The 10,461-nt window shown below is 63.6% G+C and overlaps 1 protein-coding gene across 1 annotated transcript; it reads left to right on the top strand.

Moving 5' to 3' along the window:
- PTPN7 (protein tyrosine phosphatase non-receptor type 7) lies at positions 1 to 8,342 on the top strand. The gene is given in 12 exon segments (XM_007127690.4): positions 1 to 31; positions 844 to 1,065; positions 1,067 to 1,146; positions 1,553 to 1,736; positions 2,024 to 2,108; positions 3,263 to 3,339; positions 4,431 to 4,568; positions 4,859 to 4,969; positions 5,608 to 5,765; positions 7,100 to 7,213; positions 7,942 to 8,081; positions 8,242 to 8,342. Coding segments are annotated over 10 exon segments (1,086 nt in total). The 5' UTR covers positions 1 to 31; positions 844 to 1,020; the 3' UTR covers positions 8,036 to 8,081; positions 8,242 to 8,342.
- The last annotated feature ends 2,119 nt before the right edge of the window (positions 8,343 to 10,461 follow it).

The raw sequence follows: 10,461 nt of genomic DNA on the forward strand, positions 1-10,461 counted from the left end.
GCAAGAGGCGCTGGGGGACACAGCTGCTTCAGTAAGTACCTGAGGGGGCGGGGAGGAGCCCCCCGGGCCAGGGCTGTGCGAAGCTGGGGAGACTCCGGAGGGCGTCTCGGAGGCGGATGAGCAGGAGGGTGCCCGGGGCCACGGTGCCCGGCTGGGGCGTGGGCGCTGACCCCCTGATGTCCCCAGGGGCGGGCAGGGCCCCGAAGGGAGAGAAGAGGCGGACGAGGCCCTCCTGCTGCGAGAGCCTCTCTGCCCGCTCGGCCCCTGCGGGCGCGGTGACCCCACAGCCCCTCTCGGACTCGGAAGCTGGGGCCCTGGTCTGGAAGATGGGGACTGTCCCCCAGAGGAGGGCCCCCCCACCTCTGCGCCCCCTCTTGTGCCCCCAGCTGTTGCCTCCCCAAGCTGTCGCTCAAGGGCTTGGTGAGGCCATTTCCTGTGACGGTTACGAGGCGGGCCGGGGGGGATGGGCAGAGGAGGAAGGAAACACCCCCGGCCTCCCTCCTTGGACACAGACCCCAGAAGCCAGGATGACCCTGGGGCTGGAAGTGCCAGCAGCCGGGCGAGGGTCCCGCTGGGCCAGCAGCCCGCACGCCCGGGGCCCTGGCTGGCTCCAAGGCTGCAGGAGGCCTCCACCTTCTCGTCCAGAGGAGGCCCCCGTACACCCAGAGGGGGTGTGTGTGAGCCCTTCTTCCGTCCGGAACCGCTATATTGCCCCCTCGCCCTCCCTGACCTGGCCTCCAGCGTAGGGCTGGGGCAGCACCCTGCCCCGCCCCCTCTCCCCCGATTCCTTCCTATCTTCACCCACAGTCTCTACCCTTCATCTTGCCCTTACTCTAAACACAGGCTGCCGCCTTCTGGGCGCCCCGCCACTTCCTGGGCAACGGAAGACACCCCAGTAAAAACAGAGGTGCCAGAGAACAGAAAGCCGGCCTGGGCCTGGGAGCCTCCTCTGGCCGGCCAGGCAGCCCAGAGGTCAAAGCTCATGGCCGAGTGAGCCTCCCCTGGGCCCAGCCCCCCAGCATGGTCCAGGCCCGCGGGGGGCACTCCAGAGCACAGCCGCGGGCCACCCCTTCCCCTGAGGGCAGCCATGACCCAGCTTCCACCTGACCAGGCGCCAGCCAAGAAGCACGTGCGCCTGCAGGAGAGGTGAGACCTTTTCCGGGAGGGGCTTCCCTCCTGCGGGACCCTCGCCACCTCTCCAGGGAAAGGAAACCAGATGTGCTCATTTGCATGTCATTTGCATGCCCTTTACCTGTCTGGGGCGCAAGCTCTGCGTCAGCCTCGCGCCTGCGCCCCAAGCCCCAGGTCGGGTTGAGCACCCCTGGAGGGGGCCGGGGCCTCCGGGCCTGGATGCTGGTCGGAGCTTCAGGGGCCGGGCTGGGAACGGGAAGTGGGGGCACCAGCTCTGGCTGACAAGGGGCGGGGGTGCACAGGGCCCGGGCCTCTGGGGCAAGGGGAGACAAGGAGCCGCCCCCCAGAGGTGCCCGTAACAATCATAACTGTCAGAGGCTGACCGCGCGTGGCTCACGGGCACTGGCCGTCTGTGCTGTAGGCGCGGCTCCAATGTGGCTCTGATGCTGGACGTGCGGTCCCTGGGGGCCGTGGAGCCCATCTGCTCGGTGCGCACGCCCCAGGAGGTCACCCTGCACTTTCTGCGCACAGCCAGGCACCCCCTCACCCGCCGGGCCCTGCAGCACCAGCCACCCAGCCCCAAGCAGCTGGAAGAGGAATTCTTGGTAAGAACGTGGGGTCCCCTCCGCGTCACTGCCCTTCTGAATCAGGAGAGCCAGCTGGCAGCACTCTACCCTGGCCTGCGGGTCTGTCCCCTTTGGGCCCTTGGGAGAGAGAACCCCGGGGTCTCCAGGAAGGAACCCGCCCAGGCTCCCTCCTCTGCCCTCCGCCACATCGAGACCTGCGTCCTGATGCCAGGAGAGAACAGCTGGGTCCCAGAGCTACCAGGAAAGGTGGAGGGAGAGGAGGCTGCAAGGGGGTTGGCTGTTCACTTGCTTCCTCCCCCCACCAGAAGATCCCCTCAAACTTTGTCAGCCCTGAAGACCTGGATATTCCTGGCCATGCCTCCAAGGACCGATACAAGACCATCTTGCCAAGTAAGGACTGCGGCAGGGGCCTGGGGCTGGAGGCGTTCAGAAGGCAAAACACAGCCTCAGCCAGGAGAGAGCTGCCGTACGCAGAGGCTCTTCTTCCGGCAGAGGAATGCCCACACCCGGGCCTGGCTGGGGAAGGGGAGCAGTAGCCACAGCCAGGATGGGGACAGGACAGCACTGTGGGCCGGCACTGCTCAGTGTGACCCCAGGAAGTCGGTCTGTGGTGTTCTTACCTCCATTTTACAAATGAGGAAACCAAGTCACAGAGAAGTTGTGTAACTTGCTGGAGGTCACACAGCCCGTTGCACCAAACCTCCTTCCTCCTCTTCTTCCCACGTGGGAAAGGGCCCACACAGGTCTGCGGGGGGAGAGGCCCCGTCAGGATGGCTCCCCGAGAGGGGGCTGGAGTATCTCAGATGGACGCAGTGAGGAGGCTGCAGAGGGGGGTCCCGGGGTCAGCACCTCCTGTATCTCAGAGGCAGGCACAGGCCCTCTGAGCACGAGGCCTGGGGACACTCGCCCCCTCCCGCTCCGCTCAGAGCAGCCTTGTCTGGCCAGGCCACCTCCAGGAACCCCCAGTCTGGAGGCCACAGCCCTCTGCCTGCCTGGGCCAGTCCAGGGGCTGTTAGCACTCACGGAAGTGGGGGCTGCCCTGCCCCTGGCCCCGAGGCACCCTCCGTCCAGGCCAGCTGGCCCTGGGGAGCCTGCTTCTTCATCCGGCTTGGACTGGAGCTGCAGAAAGTCCCCCTTAGACGGCCAGGCTGACTCGCCCTGGGCGTGGAATGAAGCCTCAGTTCCAGTCCGGCCTCTCAGGAGACAATATCTCTTTTTCCATTTGTATTGCTATGACACTGTTCTGCGCCTCACTGATCTCCAGACTAGAATGTCGTTCAGTAACGGCCCTCTCCTCGCTTGTCCATCCTGCCCAGCACCAGCCAGGGAACCTTCTCAGTTACTTCTCTGACCATGGCTCACTGCCGGTCAGGCACATTCTGTGGCTCCCTTCTGCGTGCGTATGAAATAATGCCATAGGTATCGGCCACCTGCTACTCGCGGGTGCTGTGACAAGCACAGGACTCTTCTCTCTCTGGCCCTGCGTGCGTTTGCTTCGCTGGTCACCTTTCGACCCGTGGCCTCTGCTGATTTTTACTTCCTAGACCCCCAGAGCCGCGTCTGTCTGGGCCGGGCGCAGAGCCAGGAGGACGGAGATTACATCAACGCCAACTACATCCGGGTGAGTGGCCGGCGGGGAAGGGGGGCTGTGTCCAGAGAACCCCCAGGACACCTGGTGTCCCAGCTCGGACCCACGGCTGCCACAGCCCTTCCGAGCCAAGCCGGCGCAAACAGGCCAGGACGCCAGGCGGGAGCACACAGCTGACGTCAGACGCCGGAAGGAAGACCCCGGTCTCCTTGGCGCACCCCGTCCCGCGGCCCCTGCCAGCCTCACAGCGCGGAGGGCGGCTCGGGCCAGGCCCGGCCTGCGGCTCCCAGGTCTGCACGGAAGGTGCAGCGCCAACAGGGGCCGCTCGGCGGGCTCCCTCCCCTCTGGCCTTCGGCGCTCCGGGCAGCCCCTCCTTCGTGGTGACGGCTTCAGTCGAGGAGCCGGGAGGCGGGGAGGCCAGGGGGGCTCCGTCCCCAGCGTCAGCCCGCAGGGGTGGGAGGCGGCAGGTGCGGACTGCGCCCTCTAGCGGCTCGGAGTGGGTGGCACCGCGGCCGGGCGCCCCGGTGAACGGCTCGCAGCCCGGCCGCCTGGGGGGAAACGCGGCCCGGTGCAGGGGGGTCTGCATTTCACCGTCTCCTGAGGAGCAGGAAGCTGAGGGTCCTGAAGGGGAGAGAAGAGGCTGCCAGGAGTGTGCCACGCCTCGCTGCTAAATACACAAAGTAGCGTGTAAAAGGGAAACATCCGCTCAATAAATACTGAACTGTTTTCTTCGCCTTTTGCGCTAGTATTCAATAGAAAGCAGCGGGGGAGGAAGGGAACATTCACAGAGGCCCTGAAAGATGCTAGATTCAACCCAACACACTTGGTAGAGTTTGGTCGGCACCACGTGCTGCTGGACGGCCATTACACCCCGTTTACAGACCAGAAGCTGGGAAACTCGCTCTCGGCTGCACAGGCAGTGAGCAGAACACGGGGTGGAAACCGGGTGTTCTCACTCAGAGCCCGTGTCGTGTCCACCGTGTGGCGTCTGCCGTGTGTGTCTGTGACGTGTGTGTCCGGGCCGCACGGTCCCTGGCTGCAGCCTGAGCCCGGCACCTGCAGGTCTGGCCGCCCCAGGGCCCTGGCCTCACCGCCCACCCTTCCGTGGCCTCCTCTGCCTGCAGGGATTCGGTGGGAAGGACAAGGCCTACATCGCCACCCAGGGCCCTATGCCCAACACCGTGTCAGACTTCTGGGAGATGGTGTGGCAGGAGGAGACGTCCCTCATCGTCATGCTGACTCAGCTCCGAGAGGGCAAGGAGGTAGGAGGCTGAGGCGCAGGCCCTGGCGAACCCAGACGGAGAGGCTGCACCCGCCTCTGCAGCACACGCCTGCTGGGGCAGCTCCGGGCAGGGGCCTCCCCTGGGAGCGGAGGACACCTGTCAGTTCCTGAGGCACGTGGCAGGGAGGCCATCCCCAGCCAGAGAAGGGGTGGGGGGCACTTTATGTGCAGGTGTCAAGCTCAGGACAGCCCAGCCCTCGCATCGGGGGTGGAAACGCCGCGGGGGTCCCCGCTTGCCCTGGCCCCTGACTCCCAGCTCCCTCCACCCAGAAGTGTGTCCACTACTGGCCCACGGAGGAGGAGACCTACGGGCCCTTCCGCATCCATGTCCAGGACGTGAGAGAGCGCCCGGAATACACCGTGAGGCAGCTCACCATCCAGGTACCGCCCTCTGGTCCACAGGGCAGTCGGGCCACCCTCACTCTCCAGAACTTCCCTGGGAGTCAACAGGTTTACAACGGGGAAACCTGCTTGAACCCACATGTAAAGAGCTGCTTGGGACCAGAAGAAGAGGGCTGTGGGTGCCGCCCTCAGGGAGCCTCTAGTCCAGTAGGGCAGCGCCGACGATCCGGTGGGAGCCGCCAGGAAGGCCCAGCGGTCTGTGCCAAACGCCCGGAGGAGGGGGCGGGGTCCTGGAGTCACTGCTGGAGGAACCGCGGGGCCGTTTGACAAGATGCTTAATACCTTGTCAGAGTGCCTAAAAACGCTTCTGTTACTGTGTAGCGTCTTCTGCTCTCCAAAGCGTTTCTCTGTCCTCCGAGCATCCTGGTCCCATTTTCAAGGTGAAGAAAGTGAGGTCGAGGGACTCACCCAAAGTCACGAGCTGGCTGGAGGCAGAGCCAGGACTTGAACTTGGGTCTTTCCGCCCTCCCCAGGGAGGGTCCGAGGAGGGGCGGTGGAGCATAACGGACAGGACAAGGCCGGCGTCTTCTGCTCGGGCCCTCCGGCCCCGGCACCAGAGAAGAGGGCGGGCGATGCCCTCCCCCTGTCCTCCATTCTCATGCTTTGTCCCCACGCAGCACCAGGAAGAGCGCCGGTCAGTGAAGCACATCCTCTTCTCGGCCTGGCCTGACCACCAGACCCCAGAATCGGCTGGGCCCCTGCTGCGCCTGGTGGCCGAGGTGGAGGACAGTCCGGAGACAGCTGCCAACACTGGGCCCGTCGTGGTCCACTGCAGGTATGTGCCCCCTCCCCCGGAAGCCCTTCCTCCCCACTGGGCCCCTCCCAGGAAGGAGTCTAAGCAGGGCAGGCCCAGCTCTTACTTGGACAGGAAACTCGAGGTCATTCAGCAAGTGCTCTGTCCTTCCCTCTGGCTGCACAACCTGGACGTGTGGGCTGGACACCCAGGCACAGTCCAGAGAGGCAGCTCCCAGTCTGCTGAGGCAGAAGACGAACACGATCCCTGCTGTCAGGAAACGCATTTATTCACTCATGAATGTTTACTGAAAACCTGGTATTGCCAGGCACAGTGTTAGATGCTTAAGGAGACAGCTGTGAACAAGACAGTTTGGTTTCTGCCAAGTTCTATGGTCTGGTGGGAAAGGCAGCCAATGAAACGAACAGGACGCAGCGTGATGAGAACATGATGGGGAGTGGGGGAGGGGGGCACAGAACGAAGTCGCCCAGCCCAGACTTCGGCCAGAGAGCGTCTTCCAGGAGAAGTGACCTCTAAGCCAAGCTAAGACCTGAAAGGTGAATTAGCCGAGCGAAGATGGTTGGGGGGGGAAGCACGCCAGGCAGACGGAGCAGCACGTGCAAAGGCCCAGGGGTGCAGTTTAGAAACTGACATGATGCTGGGAGCAGAGTCAGCGAGTAGGGGCCAGATGTCACATGGGAAGGGGGCAGGGATGGAAAAGCCTGGAAGATAAGTGACAGGGGCCTTGCGGGACTGGCTCGGAAAACTGGATTTGCCAGTTACAAAGACTACTTAGGCCACAGGGTCAGAAGCGGATTGGGGTAGAGTCGGGGGGTGATACAGGGGACAGACTTAAAGTAAGGAAAGCATTTGGGACGCACATTCTAACTAGAACACGGCGGCCAAAAGCACAGGCAGAGGGGTCTGGAAGCCCCTCCCGCAGGCGCACCCAGACACAGTGCTGGGAGGTCAGGGGCTCACAGGGGAAGACTTCCCGAAGAAGGGAGGAAGTCAAGGGCACGACAGAGCAGAAGGGACAGGACCGTGGGCAGGACCGAGTCGGGCACGGGGGCCGGGCGCCAGCAGCTGTGAGGACACGTCACGGTCAGGGAAGGACGCTCCGCGGGGTCGCCCAGCCCAGCAAGGGCAAAGTCAGCAGGAAGCTGCCGTCCCCCGCTGAGCAGGAGGGAGCTCCTCAAAGCGTCCACAGGGACCCGAGCGCGACCTGCACCGGCTTTAGGGTGAGGCCAGCGAGGGATGCAGACGCCTCCGTGGCCGCCCCCCACCCCGTGGAGGCATTCCGACTTCCCTTCTGTTCCCCACCCACCCGGCCCCCTGTGACCTCCCCGCCCCGCCCCCCCGACCCCTGGACCCAGCGCAGGGATCGGCCGGACTGGCTGCTTCATCGCCACCCGCATCGGCTGCCAACAGCTGAAGGCCCTCGGGGAAGTGGATATCCTGGGCATCGTGTGCCAGCTGCGGCTGGACAGGTGGGTCTGCGGGCCGAGCCGGGCACTTCACCACCAGGCACTTCCTGTGGGAAAGGAAGGGGCCCCCTGGCGGGGGGCGGGGGGGTGGCAGAGGTGGAGCGCCTGGAGTTAAATAGGCCACCCTGTGGATTTACCCGAGCTTTCCATCTCTTCTGGTTTTTGTCTCTGTTTTTCCAAATTCCCTACTCGGGGGAAAGGTGGGGGGAAAGAGGACGGTTGGTTCTAGAAACTAGGCGGCCACAGGCAATGCACAGAAGCTCACTGGATTTGGAGACAGAGGACCAGCGTGCATCTGTCACTGTCACTGTGTTTCCCTGGGTCCCCACTTCTTTATCTAGAGAGAAACGATGGCCCTTTCCCCAGAGAGCTGCTGTAAGGAACGAGTTAACTGATGTGAAAGTATTTGGGGAAACACGAGCGCCTACTATACACATACATAGAAGTATTACCTCTAAGATTACCGGGAGGAGGAGATCTTGGGGCTCAGGAATGTTCCTGGCCCAGCCTGGGGACTCAGGGGCTGGTTCTGCCCCAGGAGCTGAAGGGTCAGAGAAGACCCCTGCCCGCATGGGGCCCCTCCTACCCCCCACCCCGGGCTGGGGAGGGTGCAGCGGGAGGAGTCCGCTGCAGAGAGGACGCACCTGGAAGGAGGAGCCCGCCAGGCCTTCGGGAAGGTCAGGCTGTGGCCTCCGGACCGCTGCTCACGGCCTGTGCCCCTCTCCCCGCAGGGGAGGTATGATCCAGACCGCGGAGCAGTACCGGTTCCTGCACCACACCTTGGCCTTGTACGCCGCCCGGCTGCCAGAGGGGCCCGGCCCCTGACCCTGGCACCCTCCCCCGCCCAGGCCGCTTCCCTGGGCCTGGGAAGGTGGGTTTGGGAAAGTGGGCCTTGTGACCTGGGGAACCCGCTGGGTGGGCATGGGAACAGGGTGCCCCTCGGGGTGTGTCTGGGGTCACAGGAAGCTGGACGGTGAGGACAGGGCTAGCCACTGGCTCTTCAGCACTGCCCACTCCCCTGCTCCCTGCAGAGGCCCCCAGTGGACACCAGGGGCAACCCCCCATGTCCCTCCGAGCTTAGAGCTGGCAGCTGACCTTTACAACAGAGCCGGGAGAGGCCCGGGCATCCCGGTCCCTGAAGCGCCGTGTGAGCCTCAGTCTCTTCCTCGGACATGGACATCAGGAGCTTTACTGCCACCGGGGGAGGACAACCCGAGGAGCGCCTAGAAGCCACTCCAGCTGTACCCCCTTCCTGGGGCTGGCGAGAGAGTGACCCCAAGATCACCCCCCACCCTGGCCCGGCCCGAGAACAGGCAGATGACCTGAGCTGGGAGAAGCCTGGTGCCACCTTGGCCAAGTCCTCAGCATCCTCGCAGGGACTCTGCCTCTTCACCCACATCTGTGAGGCTGGACACCCCCCCAGAGAGAGCAAGGACCAGACCACCCCTGTGCCCACACGAGTGTCCAGGGAGCAGGCTATGGAGGTGACCTGGTGGGACAGTTGAAATCTCTAGAAGAGGGAAAGCGTGCGGACCCCTTGGAGGCCCAGACAGCTGCCCCTGCCTCCGTAACTGCCGGCCACCCGCCCCAGCTACTCTCCAGGGAGGCCCAGCATCCTCTGCCTGCCTTTGGACCCCAGAAGGGACTCCGGGTACCCAGGGAGGACACAAGAGACGAGCGAGGAGCCGAGAGCGCTGCCTGCCTTTAGATAAGCAGCCCTGCCATGGCCTCCTCCCCGCAGAGCACGCCTGGACGGCTGGCTGCTGCCATGAGCGACCCGGGTTAAAGCACCTACGTGGACCCATGGGCTCAGGCCAAACCCGGACCCCCCGCCAGTCCACCCCGGAGAGCTGACCCCCCTCGGCACCTCACATCCACACGATGTCCAGGGCCCCGCGGATCTATCTCAGGGCTGACCACCGCACCCCAGCGAGGCGTCCAAATCCTTCGTCCTTGAATCCGAGACGGGCTGCCCATGGGGAGGGAGGCAGCACCATCTTTCCAGGTGCTTGGCCCCTGGGGGCTGCCTTTGCCGGGGCCAGTTCTCCGAGGAACCCCCCCAGGGAGCTGGGTCCTGGAGAACAGCTGGCCTTGCCCTCAGACGGCGCTTCTGGAAAACATGCAGCGCTGGAACCGAGGGTGACTTCCTTGATGCTTTGCTGGTCCTTCTTCCTCACCGCCTGGGAACGGGCCCACCCGCTCCTGAAGCTTTCCTGCCCCATGAGAGGCACTCCCGGGGCCCGTGGCGCTGGGTGCAGGGCCATCAGGCGCCTGGTCCTCCCTGAGCTCAGACCCCACAGGAGGAAAGCCACCGCACAGGTGGCAGGCTCCCCTCCCCGGGCGCTGTTGCCCCAGCCCTGTCCCAGAGCTTGAGGACAGGCTCTGAAGAGTGACCAGGTGGGAAAATAAAGCCTTCTCGGATGACTGAGTCATTCCTTCTTTCCCTTCTCTTCTCAGGCCTCTGGAGCCTCTTTACGTCAGTAGAGAGAGTAAGAATCCAGAGACCGGGAACAGGCTGCTGATCTTTACCCCGGGGACGTGCCCTTTTACAGCCCTTCCAGGGACATGTGAAACCAAGTGACACTGGAGTCAGTCTGGGAAATGGGCAGAGGTGTTCCTTAGGCGCTAGAGAGGGACTCACGAAGGGCAAGGACTAGCAAGACCATGTAAGTTAATAACTTAATAACCCAGGATATTACGCAGGGCCAGGACTTTGTGATTCCTCCGCTTTGGCAACTGATCAGTAGGGGTCATCTCGGCTGGGCCTGACAGGTATGGTTGATATTGAAACTTTATGCACCTTTGACTAAAACCACAGACGCCACGTGAGTGCCTGTGGAGGCCAAATAGGAAGGCACGCCCAAAGCAGGGTGTGGGCTCAGGGGGTCCGGCAGCCCCGGGGTTGGGTCCTCCCAGGACCGGCATCTCCGCAAGCCCCACACCTCCTACCGCCAGCTCTCCTGAAGAAAACTTTGGTTTTTACCAAAACAGGCCAACTTTTTTCATTTGCCACAAACCTCCCTCACGGGAACCCCCCCGCAGGACTCTCTCTGTTTGGTATCCTGGTGGCCCCAGTAAAAGTCACTGTGGGCCAGAGGCTTCTTAAGCAAGTGGTCCTGGAACCTCGTGGTTAACAAGGCTTCACAGGTGGATGTTCCCCTCCACTGGGGCTCGGTACCGAGGGGTGCTCAGAGACAAGGACTCAGGGAACAAAAGATCTTAGAGACGCCGTCCCCGCGTCCTGGGAAGCC

Source organism: Physeter macrocephalus, chromosome 4 (genome assembly GCF_002837175.3).
Source record: "Physeter macrocephalus isolate SW-GA chromosome 4, ASM283717v5, whole genome shotgun sequence".
Classification (NCBI taxonomy): domain Eukaryota; kingdom Metazoa; phylum Chordata; class Mammalia; order Artiodactyla; family Physeteridae; genus Physeter; species Physeter macrocephalus.